Source organism: Hyperolius riggenbachi, chromosome 8 (assembly GCF_040937935.1).
Source record: "Hyperolius riggenbachi isolate aHypRig1 chromosome 8, aHypRig1.pri, whole genome shotgun sequence".
NCBI classification, from domain to species: domain Eukaryota; kingdom Metazoa; phylum Chordata; class Amphibia; order Anura; family Hyperoliidae; genus Hyperolius; species Hyperolius riggenbachi.
The window spans coordinates 274,442,534-274,462,444 of record NC_090653.1 but is presented as its reverse complement, the minus strand read 5'-3'; the positions used below and the strand labels follow the sequence as shown (position 1 = coordinate 274,462,444).

Genomic DNA, 19,911 nt, shown 5'->3' with positions numbered 1-19,911 from the left:
CGTTGCATGCGTTACCGTAGTTACAGGATGCATTAGCTGGTGTCAACACGTATCTTGTATACAAAGCAAGGACACCCGCAATAGTGTCCTGTAACTACGGTAATGCGTGCAACGATACAAGTGGCGGCCCACCGAGTCTGTACGCCCCAGGTAATATGGGCCCAAGTGCAGGTGCAGAAGAGCTAGCTGTCGGCGTAGCCAGCAGGATACCGAGGAGAACCGGAGCTGCGGTGAGGTACTGAAATGGCTGATGGGGGCTGGAAGCAGCCCCAGGTGAGTAGAAATAGATTATACTAGTTCGCCTCGGGAGTACTTTATTGGCTGAGCTTCACTTGGTGTCTCAGGTGTGCTGCTGCTCCTTGGTGCTATGGCTGAATCGTGGACTTGGTTAAGGGCAGTACCTCTGACATAGATGATCAGGGTTTGAATCTTGGCTGAAGCTAGTAGCTATTTGGTAAGCGCATACAGGGGGCACTTTTATACACTGGTGGCGGATGTGGCCGATTCACAAGAGATTTCATGCTGAAATTGATCGGTAATCGACCTGCCGTATATGGGCAGCCGACAGATCTCTCTCGTCAGATTCGAACAGAGAGATCTGTCTCTTGGTCGAATTGGTCCATTGCTAGGTGTATGGGTACCTTAAAGAGACACTGAAGCGAAAAAAAATATGATATAATGAATTGGTTGTGTACTATGAATAATTACTAGAAGATTAGCAGCAAAGAAAATATTCTCATATTTTTATTTTCAGGTATATAGTGTTTTTTCTAACATTGCATCATTCTATAATATGTGCAGATTACACAACATTCAGCATTCAAAATGAGTCTTTCAGAGCAGTCTGTGAACTAATGACCTCTCCTCTGCCAGAGGAAAAGTAAATAGTTAACTAACAGTTGAGATAATAAAAGTCAGAAAACAGCCCTCTCCACCACTTTGAAAGTTGTAGAGATAATGGCTTTTTTGTATAGAGATAACTGGAGTTTCTTAACTCTTCCTGTACTGGAAACAATTAGACTGATGTATCTGATCTTAATGTTTTATTTCTTAGCTGTACTACACATACCAATCATAATATCATAGTTTTGTTTTTTTCGCTTCAGTGTCTCTTTAAAAAGGAACTCCAGTTGTAATAATGTAATAAAGTGCTTAATTTTTACAATTATGTATAAATTATGTAGTCAGTGTTTTCCCATTTGTAAAATCTTTCCTCACCCTGATTTACATTCTGACAATTACCACATAGTGACATTTTTTTTTTGTGCTGGCAGGTAATGTCAGTGGAAGGAGATGCTGCTTGCTTTTTTGGTCGTTTGACTCAGCTGTAAACAGTTTATGTCCCATGGTCCTGACATCACACTGTGGGAGGGGTTTCACCACAATATCGGCCATACAGAGCCACCTGATGATCAGTTTGTGAAAAGGAAAAGTTTTCATGGGAAAGGGGGTATCAGCTACTGATTCGGATGAAGTTCAATCCTTGGTCACGGTTTCTCTAACCGTCCTCCAGATGGACTCACAGTATGTCACTATGAAAGGCTACAACAAACTTTAGGGAAGGCTAAGCAATCTGCCAGTATGGGATTTTTTGTATGCCAGAGAAAACTGGAGAACCTGTGATAAAAACAAAATTGTGGTCAGGATGTACTAATTACACGCTAGAATTTTAAATAGGAGAGTTTTACAAAGTCTGCAGAGTCTGTTGTCTTGTGAAGTCATTTGATTTGGGAAGTTCAGCAGCCTAAACTTGCATGAAATCCAGTATAGTTTCGCCTGAACTTGTTTTGCATTTTACAGACTGACACAGATGTTGTGGTTCTTACTACCGGTGTTCTAGTGTTAATCACTGTGCTTCCAATGATTCCACAATCGGGGAAACAATATCTGCCTGAGTTCTTCGATATATTTGGCCGCTTGTCAGGCTGGTGCTTGAAAAACCCAGGTGAGTGTCTAAGACTGTTCCCTCTCCTGTTCACCTCATTCCAGTGCTCACACTGAGTGATATAGAGTAGATTCACTTTCTGAAAGTCACCCTGGCAGGCAGGGAGCAGTTTTGCTTTTCCCTTGGTAGACAGCCTCCTGCGTCATGGGAGGAGGTGTGACTTGCACTGCCAGCCTCCTTCAGTTGTCAGTGGAAAGGGACAAGGCTGGGTACAGTGACTTGTGGGAGGAGTGTAGCTCTATATGGAAAGGGTTGACACTGAGCAGGTAGGACCTCTGCTGAGCTGCAGTGCTGGCCACAAAGGTAAACTCTTAGTTGTAGAGGGAGGAGGTGGGTGGGGTCAGATTTTTTTTGCTCTTTCCCTGGGAAAGTGAGATTTGCTCACTAGGTGTGGAAATAACAATTTTTCTGGCAGCTGCCTGCATTATTAATACACAATAATTGCCTATTTAGGGAAAGTCTAGCTTGAGAAGGTTCAATGTTAATTAAAACTTAACCTTTAATATTTCAATTAAAATGAAACGCAGAGATTGGCTGTTTGATGTATATGTGTATATATATGTATGTGTTTGTATGTTGACCTAGTCTTCCACACAAAGTGCTAGTGCATAGGTGCCCAATAGGTCGATCGTGATCTACCGGTAGATCACGACTATTTGGTAGATCCTGGCCATACATCCCATTACATCTTGCAGCCAGCAGCTGTATAAGAGAGGAGTTTCGGGAATATTCATGGTACAAATCCTGCTCTACGTCGTGTGACAAAATCTCACAAGTTCTTTTGAAATGTAGCCTATGGCAATCTATCAAATAGCCAGATGCAGAATGCCCGGGCCATGCAGCTGCAGTGGCTTACGACATTATAGCCGAAAATACCAGAAGTGAGCCGCGGCGGGGACTGGAGCATCGTTCTGTATCGGCACAGGAAGCCTGCAGGGGGGGAAGTGTTACAGTACTTTAAGTTTTTAATTAATTTTGAACCTCCTTGGCCTAGACTTTCCCTCCATAGGCAATAATTGTGTCCCTGTACACTATTGCAGATTTACACTAATATTGTGCTGCTTCTGCATCATCAAGTTTCCTTTTTTTCCTTGTAATTTTTGTACTATAGAGTGGCAGCTGTGTTTGTATTTGTCTTTGCGCTGAAACTTGTCAAGCGACAGTAAAATGATTTTTGGTTGCTATGGCTTCCTGTAGTTTGCTTGTGTGATGGTTCATTCTCTATTATGCAAGTCCATGCAGAATTACATCCAAGGTGCAGTTCTATTTCTTGCACTATAAAATTCACACTGCTGTAGCGATATTACACCCTCACAGTGTGTTGTGGCAGGGGTCCTCCTTGAGTACTGTACAGGCTATTTTTATCTGCAGGCCATTGATACCGGTACGCTGTGTCCTGCTTGCAAAGATGGAAACGTCTCCACTACACTTTACCGTTGGCTTGGAATCAGAGAGATGACCGTGAAGTAACTGGCACATGTACATGTTTTTTATTTGCCAGGTCATGTAGCAGAAACGTGTCTCGTCCATCTCCACGCCAGTGTTTACGCCCTCTTCCATCGCCTCTACGGGATGTACCCCTGCAACTTTGTGTCCTTCCTGAGATCCCATTACAGTATGAAGGAGAACCTGGAGACATTTGAAGAAATAGTCAAGGTATTGTGGACTTGTTGCCAGAAAGAAGTAAGCCAGTACTTTGTAGATGCAGTGAAAACTGGGAGTGGTGATGTTTCCTGTTGCAGTATACTTGAGGCAAAATAAGAAAAAAAAAACATTGCCTAAGAGTGAAGCTTCTGGATCCTGTGGAGGTTTCCCATTTCCTCCTGGCCCCCACCGTTGCTGTGAGCGGATCCCCGGAACATTTCCGACAAGGGCTTCTCGAAAATGTGATCGTGACTATGTGGGCACAGTACGGCCTCATTCGAAGCATGAAGAGCATGGCTGCTAACCTCCGGAGGGTCCTGGGCAGTGGGGGTGAGGACGACACAGGAAGCCTCTCTAGGATCTGGGAGGGGGGGGGGGGTGTTTAGGTTTGTTTATTGCTTACTTTAAAGTGTAACTGTCGGGCATGAAATCAAAAATCAATTCTTTATTTATAACAAGTAATAAGGATGCTAACCAGGCAATCCAAAAGTTAAAATCACTATTACTTTTCTTGTTGATAAATGATCATTCCCCAGTTTCCCTGACTCTTATTTGGTGCTCAATTTGGTGCACACAAAATTTGGTACACAGAGGAAGTTGCAAGGCATGCTGGGTTGTCCTTTTTTGCTTCTATACTTCCTCCTCAGACTTAAAGGAGACCTAAACTGAGGGGGATATGGATTTTTCATCATATTTTTTTTTTCAAGGTTTTCAATCACTTTGTTGTAGTAGCATCACTCTCCTTATCTGAGTGTTTGGAAATTGGTTGGGGGGGGGGTCATGTTAATGCTTCCAAACAAACTGTAACTGGTATTGCGCAGTCGTGTGACAAATGGTGCAGGGTCAGAAGAAGTTAACCTCACAGGTGCAAGCTGAGTCGCACAAATGTCTGCCACACAACTTGTGGTCACAGAACTGATATGTGACTTGGAGATAGATGATCAGAAAGATGGTCATAGATCTAGCCTTCATATGAATTTAGAGGACATAAGGTGGATGTTAGAGCATAGGTGGTGAACAACAAGAGGCTACTATAGGTCTCACAGATACTAAAGAAGCAATAAAGAGGTTAGATTACTTGGAAATGTCAGGTCCAAGCAGTAATTAGGTGGGTACAGGTTAATGATGTTTCTAGAGAGGAGCCTCCAACAGGAGAGCTTATAGGCAGGTGCCTATATGGGAATTCTGGCCATGAACCTGAAAGTCTAAAAAACACAGTTAAAGCAGAATTAACCTAAAGCAAGTAATCTTATAGAGAAGCCATTACACTGTTAGTATTTGATATTGATAATCTTTCTGTTCCTTTCAGCCAATGATGGAGCATGTGCGAATTCACCCAGAGTTGGTTACTGGTTCCAAAGACCACGAGCTGGATCCAGGCAGGTACTGAGGAAGATATTTCTTAGGTTACTCATACTGTGGTGTGTACAATAAACGGTGGTAAAGCAGAATTACGTGTGTAATGTCTAACTACACAATGGCTATCATTCATAAAGCATTTTTTGCATGCGGAAATGCTGAAAACAGCTCACTTTACCGACGACTTAGCAAAGTCTCCATTCATAAAGGCTCTTTTTTCTGCATGCGAAGCTGACATTTCCGAGCAGAGCGCTAAATCACCGCCTTGTGCGGTGATTATCATAAAAAATGTAACAAACTGTCAATTCATAAAGATTACCGCAAGCGGTATGAGGACTGGGAATACCGCCCCCTCTGATGTGGCGATAACAATGTTAATGGAGACACAGACCTCCCCAGGCAGCTGCAGTTGAGCGGAACACGGAGAAATGTATCAACTCCGCAGCTTCTCCTGTTTCCGCAAGCCTACCGCCAGCCTAGTTCGGGAAATCTCTGCACTCCTATCGCAACTGTATACATTTTTATGAATGCCCACCCAGAAGTCTAAAATACCGCTTTATGAATGATGACCAATGAGTAGAGCAGTATGCAATACATTATATGCAGTAAAACTGTGGGAAAAAATGCTGATAATTTCACTTTTTTACCTAATCTGACAGTTACTGAATGCAGGGAAAAAATGTATTTGAATTCCTTTCAAGGGTACCTAAAGTGAGAGACTTATGGAGGCTGTCATATTTATTTGCTTCTCAACAATGCCAGTTGCCTGGCAGCCCTGCTGATCTTCCTGGCATCAGTCGTGTACGAGGTTCAGAGGTGCCTAAGTGAAATAAAATTATTAGTGAACCAAACACCAAGGGGTAAAGGTAATAAAGTGTGACTCTCTCAACTCTTTGAAGCACGTTGTCCTATCCCCCCCACCCCTACTAATAAAAGCTTTTGTTTGCTCTCTGCTAATGTGTGCAATATAATAATTACAGCAGTCCTTATCTGCCGGAAATGTCTGCAGTTGGGCAGGCCCTGCTGTCTGTAGAAGTAGGGTAATATAAGCCTCTGCTAAACTTTTAAATGTAAAATGGAAGTTTTTTTTTTTTTTTTTGAGCCACATGCATTTTTAATGTGCTATTGAGATGCTTTGGGTGCTAAAGATGGTGCTCTGTTCTCTTTAAAAACAGTTCAAAGTAGAGGAGATAAAAGTTAACTTAACTCTCCTCTCTGGGGGAGGGAAGGAAGGACTCAATGGTGCAGTTAAGAACTGCCATTTTATTGATCGAAAAAACAAAACCCATAGATTGCAATGCTTTTCTCTGGATTAGGCTCACGCTTAAGGCATATAAAGCTCTCCAATCGGTCATAGTTGAGCCTTGTGCCTCAATGCCTCTATTGTTAAACTGTTTTTAATCATTGTATTTAACTTTGGTGCCTCTGTACATTGTACATTAAAGAGGAACTCCAGCCTAAACAAACATACTGTCATTAAGTTACATTAGTTATGTTAATTAAAATAGGTAAAATAATCTCTTACCCACGCTGTTTTAAAAGAACATGCAAATGTTTGATTTCATGATGGCAGCCATCTTTTTGGTTGAAAGGAGGTGACAGGGAGCATGAGACACAGTTCCAACTGTCCTGTGTCCTGAGCACCTCTCCCAGTTGCTAGGCAACGGGAATAACATAGGAAATCCCATCATGCTCTGCACAGCATCAGGGAAAAAAGCCCAGGCAGTTTTCTTTGATGAGTGGAGCTTAGCTAAAAATGCAGCTAAAAATTATGCTTTGGTAAGAAAAACCGTTCTGGTGCTGTGAAACTGTTAAAGAAACACCAAGCCTTTTCAGTTCTGCGGAGTAGATTTTTAGTCCGGAGGTTCACTTTAATCTTACCACCTTTCGTGGAGGGTATATCGTTGAGTTGTTTTGTCCATAATTGCAGAGGGACTTTCTAACCCCAGTGGGGTTGGGTTTGTTCTCCCCACCTGCCCTACTGCTGTTGCGCACAGATATAAGTATTATTATTCACATCTTCTTAATCCCTGCATCACTAGGGATATGGAGGCTGCCATATATTTTATTTTAAAGTGGACCCAAATTAAAAATACAATATTTAAGAAATAAAATCTATTTTCTAACTTATACTAATAAATAGCAGCCTTTTTTCAGGTGCATGATGACAAATCTAAAATATTTACATTTATTGGAGGAACCCCTCCCTTCCTTTTCATATTGCCGGGACAGAAATCGGCAGACTGGTGGAGGAGATAAAAAAAACAAAACACAGGCTGCTACTGATGATGTCACAGGGGAGTTGATCTCAGCTTGTGTGAGTTTTCACATAGACTATGCCCCTGTGAGGGAAGGTAGCTGATGACAAACACACCCATGAAATGGCTGCCACCTGTATGACCCTAGTTATGAAAAGAAAAGGGGGTCAGAGTGGTGCAACTAAATATTTTGAATTAAAACATTTTTTGGTTTCGGTTAACTTTAAGCAATACCAGTTGTCTGGCTACCCTGCTGATCCTCCCCCTCTAATACTTTTAGCCATTGTCCCTGAACAAGCATGCAGCAGATCAGGAGTTTCTGACAAGATCTGACAAGATTAGATGCAAGCTTGTTTCTGGTATTATTCAGACTCTTATTGCAGCCAAATAGACCAGAATAGCCAGGCAACTGGTATTGTTTAAAAGGAAATAAACATGGCAGCCTCCATATTCTTCTCTCTTCAGTTGTACTTTTAAGTCAGAAACATATGATCTGCATGTTCGTTCAGGTTCTATGGCTGAAAGTATTAGAGGATCAGCAGGACAGCCAGGCAAAATCTGCATTGTTTTAAAAGATCTCGCACTCCTATTTAGGTAAAACAACGTGGGGCTCATGGTTATCTAAATTACTAATTAGCAGAAAGCTTCTTCTCATCATGTAACCGTAACACCCCTACATTTCCCTCTCACTGTTCATTTCAGCGCCCCACCTCCCCAGACAAGCCCAGATACTTAAATAGTTGCCGAGGTCTCAGGTGACACAGAACTTTTAAGAAATCGATATTGTTGAAAATATTGCATCAACCTCTGGATGTTTTGTGCTCAGAGTAAAATGGCTGCCAAAGCAATCTGTGGTGCAAATGCAGTCCATTTCTTACAGAGTGGATGTTGGCTTCATGTATCTAGTGGAGTTCTGGCTTTTACTACCAGTCCTTGATCTCTCTTTGACATAGGTGGAAGAGGTTGGAAACTCATGACATTGTTGTAGAATGTGCCAAAATATCTTTGGATCCCAATGAAGCCTCCTATGAAGAAGGATATTCCCCTCTTTCTGCCCGCCTCCGACAAAGGCAGCAGGAAACCGCGTCCAGTCCCTTCTCCGAGCCCCCTGGCAGTTCTGGTAGGTGAAAGACGCCGTCTAGTAATGCTGTGATTTGGTCTGTCTTTCTCTGACGTCACCTGTAAACTGAATTTTAGGTGTCTTTTTACTTGCATATATTTGTTCGATTTTCAAACTTGTATTTTAAGTATAATTGTAAGGTAAAACAAAATAAATAATATAATATACCGTATATACACTCATACAAGCCGAATTTTTGACCCCCAGAAGTTGGGGGTCGGCTTGTATGCGAGTCTTGGTGGGTGGTGGTCCCCCCCCGCCCCCCGGGGCCTCTCCGCTCCCCCCCGCGGCCGCCGCTGCTATTACCTGTTCGGCCAGCGGCCGCTTCCTCTAATCCGGCAGGTTCCCCTCTCCAACTCCATGCGTAAGTGTTTGTGACGAGGCAGGAAAGAGCGGTTCCCCTGGTAACGGCGATACACATCGCCGCTACAGGAAGCCACGCTCTTTCCTGCCTCGTCACCGCAGCAGCGCCGGGCGCACTGCTGTGAAACACTTACGCATGGAGTTGAAGAGGGGAACCCGCCGGTTTAGAGGAAGCGGCCGCTGGCTGAACAGGTAATAGCGGCAGGAGCGGGGAGGGAGGGCGCGCTGCGCTATACTGGGCACTATACTAGCTATACTGGGCAGCACTATACTAGCTATACTGGACACTACCTACCTATACTGGGCACTATACTAGCTATCACTTTTAAAGCTGCTGCGCTGCCTAGTACTGATCAATCCCCTAACAGTGCAAAAAAACAAATCATTCAAATTGACATGAATATCACCATAAATGTCACACAAAAGTGCGCTGTGGTTCCTTCTGTAAAATAGTCAAAGTCCTTCTGGTGCTATGCACTCCACTGCGCGCTCCTCCAGAAACCTAGAACAACATCTCCACATAGTGTGATACTGTATAATCATTCAATAATCATCAATACTCCATGGTGCGAGTGCGAGTGATAAGTGTCCACACGTGATCCCCACTACCCTAGAGGTCAAAAAGGCTCACCAGATGTAGACCACCGTGATTCAGGTGGCAATCTCGCATTCACAAATATGTATCACTCAGGACATCAGTGATCATATCCAGTTCCAGTATAAAAAATCCTTTAATAAAAGTATAAAACAATTTCATCGCGCAGTATGTCAATCCAAACTAAGTACACACTGCGCCTCTCGCGCACTTAGGCAACTTACAGACTCCCTTTAGGGATGAATTAGCGTGTCATAGCGGCAAGTCTCTCCAGCCTCAGATACGTCAATGGCCTCTCTGCGGCGTCCCGCTGTTCAGGCTCCCGAGACTCCAGACTTCCGCACTCCGACCCACGTGACCTACGTCAGGCGTACTGGAGCGCGCAGTGGAGTGCATAGCACCAGAAGGACTTTGACTATACTGGGGCACTACCTACCCATACTGGGCATTATACTAGCTATACGGGGCACTATACTGGGGCACTATACTATCCATAAGTTAGGATAGTCTTTGGAATAATTTTTTTTTTTTTTTTTTTTTTTTGGGGGGAAGGAAGCAACCTAAGTCAAGTATATTTATAGGCATCCCTTATAAAAAAATCCCAGTAAATATTTGGAGCTTTTCTACTATTCTTTTCTATTACACAGCCTGAATAGGAACACTAAAACCGCAATAGTAATTCCACTAAAAACTGTGAAATGCACACACATTGACTTTACCTCCAGGTACGGGCAAGTCTTAAACTGATCGGTGTGCTAACATACCTCCTAATTCCTATGAGAATAGCTATTTTCAGTAAAATTAATGCACATTACCTCATAATTTACGGCACCTCATTTAGCAATTCTGGTAGGTTTTAGTCATGTCTTAACTCATGTCATTACCTCATGAGGTAAGTTACCTCACATGAGGTAATTTTTTTAGATAACCCTACCAGAATTGAGGCCATTAGAGGAATGATAGTTGAGTGACTTGTGCGCCCCCTCCTATACTGCGCCCTGAGGCTGGAGACTCTCTCGCCTCGGCCCTGAGATCCATTGACACTACTATAGATGATACATAAAAAGCACAAGGGTTGGCTGGAATCCCAATTTTCTTCACCCAGTTCATTCCATAGCTTGCAGGACAGAGTTACACAAATCTATAAGGGATGTCGGTCTTTTTTTCACTATGAATGGGGTATGCTTGATCCATAGTAACCACTAGTTGGTGCATTTCATATAACAAGAATTCCAGCAGTTTAGAGACCTCCCTACATGGATGCAGGAGTTTACGTATTTCACTTTTCCCCGGGAGCGCGGTCGGGCATAACTGGTTCCTAATTTTACTTGTCTATTTTGATTGGAAGATCATTGGGATTTTCAGAACTTGTAAGAACATTTCCCTTGGATCCTTTTCAAATATGATTGGGCTGTGCTGGTCTCTTGCAGCCATTCGATTGTGCAGCCCATAGAAGTACAATATCTCCTGCAGTATAAAGAGCTTGCTACATGAATGCTGGGGATGCAGCACTTTTGTGGGGGATAACTGACCTCTAATTGTAGCTGTCTGGTTTGCCAGGGATCTCATTAGGATTCTCGGGATTGGGCAAGTGTGAGTCAGTCAGTTTATGATGTGTTGTGCTACGGCTGACGGCCCGTACACACACTGTGTCGCCCAACAGGCACTGGGACTTGATACCTTGGGTGAGATTGCAGGGCTGAGGCTGTGTAGATTTGTTCTGTTCTATGCAGGGGAGGAATAGCAGTGCGGTAAGGTTTGGGAAGTGTGTGTGTGTGGGGGGGGGGGGGGGGGGGGGGGGGTTGGGGGGGGCAGGCAATGCTATTGGCCATGGTTGTATTTACCATAAGGCACAATAGGTTCATGGAAGGCGAAGTCTTGGGTGCCAGGACATCTATGCCTATAGGCTCCTGTGAGGTAAATCCGGGCCTGCTATTGGCTGTAGCTCGGCCAAAGTAATCTGCCAGGACTGGCTGGCTGTGCGGTTGGGGGCTGCCGGACACACGTTGGATTCTCGGCAGAGGCAGTGATTAGCTGCCTTCAGAGTTTCATCTGGTGTGTGTATGGGGCCTTAAAGAGACTCTTAAGCGAGAATAAATCTCGCTTCAGAGCTCATAGTTAGCAGGGGCATGTGTGCCCCTGCTAAAACGCCGCTATCCCGCGGCTAAACGGGGGTCCCTTCACCCCCACCCCAACTTGGTCGTAAATTTTGCTCTTCCTGGAGGCAGGGCTAACGGCCGCAGCCCTGCCTCCAGTCGCGTCTTGCAGACGCGCATCACCGCCTCTCCCCCGCCCCTCTCAGTGAAGGAAGACTGACAGGGGCGGGGCAGAGGCGGAGGTACGCGTCTGATAGACGCGCGGGAGGCAGGGCTGCGGCGGTTAGCCCTGTCCCAATGCGGAAGCGCTCCCCCGCTGCACGGAGGGGATTTGGGGGATCAGGGACCCCCGTTAAGCCGCGGGATAGCGGCGTTTTAGCAGGGGCACACATGCCCCTGCTACCTATGAGGTCTGAAGCGAGATTTATTCTCGCTTTAGACTCTTTTTAAGTGCTTGCTTTGTTCTTCTTTTTTTTTTTTTTTTTTTTTTTTTTTTTAATCTTTCCTTCCTTGTGTTTAGGAAACAACTCCACAGCCTTTTCCACTCCTAAAGGATGCTTACGCGAGCTTGCCCAGAGATTTCATCAGGATTCAGAAGAGCAGGTAAGGTGGACAGTGAAGGCTGGTAAATTATACACTGGTGGAGTCAATGTAAAGGGACTCCAAGCACCTCTCTTGGGTATGCCTTTAAGACTGACCACTACTGCAAAGTACTTAAAGATGCATACCTTCCACTTTTGCTCTCCTCTTTCATTTGAAATGGCCGTTCTACACCAAGTGGTTTTCATTCGTTTTCAATTTAAAAATCGCGGCTGCCATCTTGGTTATGTTATAACTTCCGGGTCACCCCTGTCTTCTCTGTTAGAGAAGTGCATCACTGAATGAAGCAGGAAGAGGAAGTGACATGCATGGCCATTGGAAGAGGCTCCTCCAGAGGGGTCCTAGCACTACTTTGTTGGAAGTCATCTGGCTTAAAGGCATACCCATGAGAGATGCAAAACAATTTGTATGTTAGTATGTCGTCTCAATATTTAGCAGTGTTGGGTCTTTGGTTTTTTTTCGTTTTGAGGTTGAAATATTAATGGCACCAAATTTTTGTTTTGGAAAAACAATAGGTACCTATATGGAGTCCGGCTACTATGTGTGGCATGACCACGCCCCCCAGTTCTCCTCTTGGCCCTCCACCGGAATCCTCCCTGACTTTCCAGCCTTCCAGCAAAGTTCTCATCACGCCAGGTAGGTGTCGTCGTCTTACCATGTTGAGAGGTGCTCCCGTTTTTAAAGGGAGCAGTATATTGTTTGTTCATGCACTTATTTTCTGTACTAGAATATTGTGAATGAATATGAAAACAAATAGATCAGCAGCCACATCCATTCATAAAATGGGAAACAGTCGCAGCTAGTTAATTGTTCGAACAAAAAAAAGTGAACACTTTCTATAAACGGGAAAGTGTTCACTAGCGCCATCTTTTGGCCAAAAAAGTAAAATTGCACACACAATATCAATAAAATGAATAACTTCTACTTCCAAAGCCCCTCCCCCAACTAGCAATCACGCTAAACGCTAGCGATTCGGATTTAGCAAAAGTACAAAATTTCGTGTCGATTTCCCGACGTTTGCAATCACGATTTTCGTTATGCTATGCACTGCATAGCAAAAACGCGGCAATTATCGCTCTGCTGCGTGTTCACTTACGTAAAATTTGAATAGCGGTAGTGGAAATGACCTACCGCGATCCCTATGTTAAAAAGCAAGCCGTAGGGATTTGAAAATCACTGGTATTTTGCGATTCAGCAAACGCTATAGTGGAAAAGGGCCCCTGCCGCCGGAGGGGTCCGATCGCTGCGGCCGTTTTTTTTTTTTGTTTTTTTTTTCCACAGCCTCTGAGGCTCTCTCTCCCTCCCTCCTCCCCTCTGTGAACAGAATTGGAACAGGACGGCGATTCGTCCTGTTCCGCCTCTCATAGGCATCAGCCTATTAGAGGACGCCAATCCCCGGCCACTTAGAGGCCGGGAATCGCCGGTCTCGTACAACGCTGCCGGGGGCCGCAGCGCTGTATGCTTGTAAACAAAGAGGATTTCTTTCCCCTTTCGTTTACAAACAGCCTGCTAGCTGCGATTGGCGGCTAGCAGGCTAATCACGGAACTCCGTTTTGTGAAGTGGCAGGTTCCCTCGTTCCGATCGCGCATGCGTTTGGCCGTTCCCTGGGAAACTACAGCCCCAGGACTTGACGCCAAATGGCGTTAGGCGGTCCTGGGGCTGCCGCCGCGGTCACGCCCGTTGGCGAGAGAGTGTCTTTAAGTAGTTAAGGAGGGTCCTGGGCAGTGGTGGAGGACAGTGTGGGAAGCCTCTGGAAAATACAGAGGCTTCCCTCTCCTTAGTTAATGAATTTCCAGACTAAAAATCTACTCAGCAGCACTGAAAAGGCTCGGTGTTTCTTTAACAGTTTCACAGCATCACAACTTTGTTTTTCTAATCCAAGCCTCATTTTTAGCTGCACAGAAGACCACTGCCCGGGCATTTTCCCCCTGATACTGTGCAAAGCATGATGGGATATCTGATATTCTCGTTATGCTGTTTCGGTGCAAACTTTTTTCTTTTTAGTTTTGATTTTGAGATTTGAAACCTAGCGCGCAGCTGGGAGGGGGGATCAGGACACAGAACAGTTGGAACTGTCTCTCATGCTCCCTGTCACCTCCTTTCAACCAAAAAGATGGCTGCTCCCCTGAAAAAGATGGCTGCTCCCATGAAATCACATTTGCCTGTTCTTTTAAAACTGGGTGGGTAAGAGATTACTCACCTAAAGGATTATTAGGAACACCATACTAATACGGTGTTTGACCCCTTTCACCTTCAGAACTGCCTTAATTCTATGTGGCATTGATTCAACAAGGTACTGAAGCATTCTTTAGAGAAGTTGGCCCACTTTGATAGGATAGCGTCTTGCAGTTGATGGAGATTTGTGGGATGCACATCCAGGGCACGAAGCTCCCGTTCCATCACATCCCAAAGATACTCTATTGGGTTGAGATCTGGTGACTGTGGGGGCCATTTTAGTACAGTGAACTCATTGTCATGTTCAAGAAACCAATTTGAAATGATTCGAGCTTTGTGACATGGTGCATTATCCTGCTGGACGTAGCCATCAGAGGATGGGTACATGGTGGTCATGAAGGGATGAACATGGTCAGAAACAATGCTCAGTTAGCCCGTGGCATTTAAATGATGCCCAATTGGCACTAAGGGGCCTTAAGTGTGACAAGAAAACATCCCCCACACCATTACACCACCACCACCAGCCTGCACAGTGGTAACAAGGCATGATGAATCCATGCTCTCATTCTGTTTACGCCAAATTCTGACTATCGAGACTCATCAGACCAGGCAACATTTTTCCAGCCATCAACTGCCCAATTTTGGTGAGCTGGTGCAAATTGTAACCTCTTTTTCCTATTTGTAGTGGAGATGAGTGGTACCTGGTGGGGTCTTCTGCTGTTGTAGCCCATCCGCCTCAAGGTTGTGCGTGCTGTGGTTTCACAAATGTTTTGCTGCATACCGCGGTTATAACGAGTGGTTATTTCAGTCAACGTTGCTCTTCTGTCAGTTTGAATCAGTCGGCCCATTCCCCTCTGACCTCTAGCATTAACAAGGCAGAGGACTTTGTTAAGTAAAAGGACTTTTTTTTTAATCTATTCAGGACTATTATCTAGTGAGCGCACTGATACATTGTTTTTTGGAACAAGGCTTTTTCGCCCACGGGACTGCCGCATATGGATGTTTTTCCCATTCCACAACATTGTTTGTAAACCCTAAAAATGGTTGTGCATGAAAATCCCAGTAACTGAGCAGACTGTGAAATACTCAGACCGGCCCGTCTGGCACCAACAACCATGCCACGCTCAATTGCTTAAGTCACCTTTCTTTCCCATTCTGACATTCAGTTTGGAGTTCAGGAGATTGTCTTGACCAGGACCACACCCCTAAATGCATTGAAGCAACTGCCATGTGATTGGTTGATTAGATAATTGCATTAATGAGAAATTGAACAGGTGTTCCTAATAATCCTTTAGGTGAGTGTATGTTCCCTATCTATTTTAATTACCATAACTAATGTAACTTAATGACAGTATGTTTGTTTAGGCTGAAGTTCCCCTTTAAGTATTTGCTTGTGGGCTTTTATTATGCCTCGGGTTTTCTATAAGGTTTGCGTTAACATTTTCTGCATGGTTTATATTGTAGGTGGTAAAATAGCTCTCATGAGCACACCAGCAACCTCCCCACCAACACTTAGCTCTGATGACTCCGCATTTCTTGGAAACATTTCCTCTACTTCAGTTACCCCAGCCAAGGTAAGAAGCTTTGTGTCATTGAGAATACCTGCTTGTCACAACCCTTGACAGTGTAATGATGTGGTAACTGTTTCTGTGTAGAGCGATGGCTCCGATCAGTACAAGGTCAAGCAGCAGGTCCACAGGGGAGAAAAGGGCTCTGGTAAGATGCCGCTTCACTCTTATATATTTAAAGACCTACATGTTTCCTCGTTTTCTTCTGGGTAATAACTTTGTCTCTTGTCTTCTACAAATATTTGGTCAGGAGAACAATTTTTGTAGTAGGAAGAAACTCATACAGTACATTTTTTATTAACTTTTTGGGGTCACTAAATGAGTGAAGCTTTTCCTGCGAAGAGTTGTGTATTGTGTTGGCAAGGAAACTTGGTTTCTGGAAGGAAAATTAAAAACACACGTACATTGCTCTATGGTTTCTTCTTAAAGCAGAATTGTCAGCCTCAAAATCAAAATCAGTTTACCCACTGCTCTTGTGTTTATTATGCTGTCTACAACCTGACCCGTCGTTTTAACCATTCAAATATAATCATAAATGTTATGTAATATTTTCTCAGTCAGCCTGGCTCTATTTGGTACATTGCGACGAGAGGGAAGCTTCTTATCTCCCCTCCCACATTCCTGCTCCTCACTGATTGGCTAAGGGCAGTTCCATATGACACGTGGCTGAGAAGGGAGAAGCTGCTGAAAAATGATCTATGCTGTGCTCACATGTGCTCACATGTGTTCACAAAGCAATGTAGATATGACAGTGCAGGTTCTAGGAGTAAAAAAGGGTAAGTTTCCACTACTGCGACCCGATTTCTGCTGGAAAATCGCGGCAACGAATCCGCATGTGTTTGCGGTTTCGTTGCAGTTTCTATGCGGATTTTCATGCGGAAATGCTTGCGGTTTTCACAAGACTATTTTAACCATGTCAATGCCGGCAAGCATTGACATGGGGTTTTCAGCGAAAACTCACGCGGAAACGCCGGGAAAACTGCAAGACTAATACGCTTGCTGTTTTCCTATTTAGTTACATTACCGACGATTCGCATGCGAGTGTGCGGCGTGCAAATTCTGATGGTTCTGCCGTACAGACAAACCGCACAGAATCCCGCACAAGTGGAAACAGTCCCATTATTTTTAATGGGTTATGCGAATCTGCATGCAGAAAACGCATGCAGAGTCGCTGTAGTGGAAACGGACCCTAAGGGCCCTTTTGCACTTAATCAGTTGCTCTCAGTTAAAACGGAAAGAAAACTCATTTTCAAAGTAAGTCCCATGTTTTCCTATGGCACCTTTCACACTTAACTGAAATCTTCTTCCCAATGTACTGCTATGGAAAAAACGCATACCAACACGCACTAACGCGTACTAACGCATAGTAACGCACACTAACGCATACCAACTGATTAAGTGTAAAAGGGGCCTAAGGGAGAATATTACATCAGGATTGGCTTCAGTGAGAATCAGTTTTTTTTTGTTTTTTTTTTTTTATAGTTTTTTTTTTATTTACTTACTTTATAAAATTCACTGAAATCAAAACGTGGATAGTACAATACATACAGTATGTAAGTAGAACACTTATTTACTTATATATGTGTTGTTTTTTTTTGTTGTTTTTTCCTGGGATAGTATGGCTTTCCCTGCTGCTTTTCTTTCTCTCTATTCCTTTGCATTTTTCCACCCAGTGTTAAAGGGACTCCGAGCAGTGCAGAAGCTATGGAAAGATGCATAACATTTTAAAGCTTTCTCCTCTTTCCAGTGATATATAAACCGCCGCCCTATGCCTTTTAGTTTTCGCTATTTTTGCGATTGAAATTGCTGCGGCCGCGATTTCAATCGCGAAAATAGAGAAAACTAAAAGGCGTAGGGCGACGATTTAGGTGTCGCCAGAAAGAGGAGAAAGAGAGCTTTAAAATGATATCCATCTTTCCATAGTTACATTGTATTACACAGGCCGACTTTTTCTGCTGAATGGAGCTGCTGACACTGGGGAAAGTGTCGTCCTGTGTAATACAAGTAACTATGGAAAGATGGATATCCATTTTAAAGCTCTCTTTCTCCTCTTTCTGGCGACACCTAAATCGTCGCCCTACGCCTTTTAGTTTTCTCTATTTTCGCGATTGAAATCGCGGCCGCGGCAATTTTAATCGCGAAAATAGCGAAAACTAAAAGGCATAGGGCGGCGGTTTATACATCATTGGAAAGAGGAGAAAGAGCTTTAAAATGATATGCATCTTTCCATAGCTTCTGCACTGCTCGGAGTCCCTTTAAATCAGACAGAAATCTGCTATATTTTTTTTCTACATGATGAGCACATTTGCAATTAGTGTATTCTGCCATCTCCAAAGATCGCAACAAACACAGAATATTGTGTGCGGGAAAGCGTGAACACCGCGCAAACATGGGGCTGCCGAAGCCCAGGATTCGCAGGGAAATAATGCTTGGACAAGTGTGCTTCCTGCCTCAGGGAGTGCAAGGAACGTTCACCAGGCTTTATGCACTCTACAAAGCACATTTACTCAAGTAGTGTAACTCACATTTTTACATGCAATAACTATGCTGCCTGTTATACAAACAACTTAAGAATTGCATGTATAAAGGCAGTTGCGTTATTTGCTATATGAAAATACAAAGGATGACTGATTGTTTTTCCTGTTTTAGTGCCCCCCCCCCCTTTTTTTCCCCCAGCTATTGCAAATCCCATTGAATGGACATGTGCAGCAATCACAACAGAAAATGCGACAGGCAGGACTTTGTTTTCAAGTACACACACTTGGGTTACCATGGTGGGAATGGGGTGCCACAGTTCACGGTGCACGGCCGGATATCCTTACAATTTGCTAATTGCAAGTGTTCCAAAAATCGATCGATCAGTCAGCGTTTGTATCACAGCAGATTTGATCAGTGATCAAATCTGCTGTCTATCGGCGGAAAATTCGAGTAAGTGTATGGGCACTTTAAAGGTGGCCATACATCAGGCTACTTGGTGGCTGATCTACCACCCAATTTGACTATTTTAATTGAATTGGATGAAAAATCGATGCCGCCAAGTGCATGCCCAAACTACAAAGCGAAATTGTCGATAGTGCATGCTGCAAGATGTCGTGCTGAAGTTGGTTGTTTGGGTGCACGGCTGGAACGGCATGCAATTTCCCGACTATACCATCTGCCGCCTTGCCGCTGTGTAATGTCCCCCCGTGTAACGTATAGATTACGCGGCCTCTGCTTGTCCCCCCCCCCGGGTTTCCGGGATTCCTCTTCTGCATACACGCACGCCCCACATGGTTTCCTGGTAAGGGGGCGCGTGATTCACTTATGCGCGCCCTTACTATGAGACCATGTGGGGAGCGTGTGTATGCAGAGGAGGAAACCTGCGGGGGACAAGCAGAGGCTGCGGACGCTTAATCTATACGTTACACGGGGGGACATTACATTAAGGGGCACAGCGGCAAGGTGCTGCACAGGGCCGATTCTAGATCGATTTAATGCTGAAATTGATCAGGAATCGACCTGTGGTGTATGGGCAGCTGACAGATCTCTCTCAGATTCGAGAGAGAGAATTTTATCCTGGGCGAATCTGCCCATACATCGCTAGATCTATGGGCACCTTAACCACTTGACGACCAGGGGATTTATGGCTGATCTGTGCTGCGTGGGCTCTCCAGCCCGCAGCACAGATCAGGATGGAGCCAGGGCGATCAGACTTACCCCCTTCTTTCCCCACTAGGGGGATGTCCTGCTGGGGGGGTCTGATCGCCGCCGGCTTGCTGCGCTTTGGGGGGCTCTTCAAAGCCCCCCTCCGCAGCGTTCTCTGCGCTCCGTCCCTCTCCCTCCCCCTGTGAGCTTCGCAGGATGAATATCCGTCCTGCGCATTGAAGGATAGGCTTCAGCCTATCATAGGCCGGCGATCCCCGGCCAATCAGAGGCCGGGTATCGCCGATCTGCCTTACGGCGCAGCAGCGCCGTATGATGTAAACAGCGGGGATTTCTTCCCCTCGTGTTTACATTTTGCCGGCGAGACGTGATCGGCGGCTCTCCGGCTGTTCACGGAGACACCCTCCGTGAACGGACATGGAAAGGCCGTTTCCATGGAAACCCGCAGACGACCAGTTTACGCCAATCGGCGTTGTCTGGTCGTCAAGAGGTTAAAGGAGTTGTCAGGCATATTTGAATAAAATAAACGCTACTTACCGGGGGCT

General features: G+C 44.6%; 1 protein-coding gene across 2 annotated transcripts in view; it reads left to right on the top strand.

Annotated features, from left to right (window-relative positions):
- The window catches only part of TSC1 (TSC complex subunit 1), a 95,593-nt gene that overhangs the window by 28,965 nt on the left and 46,717 nt on the right, over window positions 1-19,911 (top strand). For both annotated transcript variants that reach the window (XM_068248936.1, XM_068248937.1), the window contains exons 5-12: window positions 1,801-1,945; window positions 3,447-3,601; window positions 4,899-4,972; window positions 8,160-8,326; window positions 11,901-11,983; window positions 12,496-12,616; window positions 15,621-15,730; window positions 15,812-15,872. In XM_068248936.1, coding sequence (XP_068105037.1) covers window positions 1,801-1,945; window positions 3,447-3,601; window positions 4,899-4,972; window positions 8,160-8,326; window positions 11,901-11,983; window positions 12,496-12,616; window positions 15,621-15,730; window positions 15,812-15,872 — 916 coding nt within the window. The remainder of the gene's footprint in view (window positions 1-1,800; window positions 1,946-3,446; window positions 3,602-4,898; window positions 4,973-8,159; window positions 8,327-11,900; window positions 11,984-12,495; window positions 12,617-15,620; window positions 15,731-15,811; window positions 15,873-19,911) is intronic.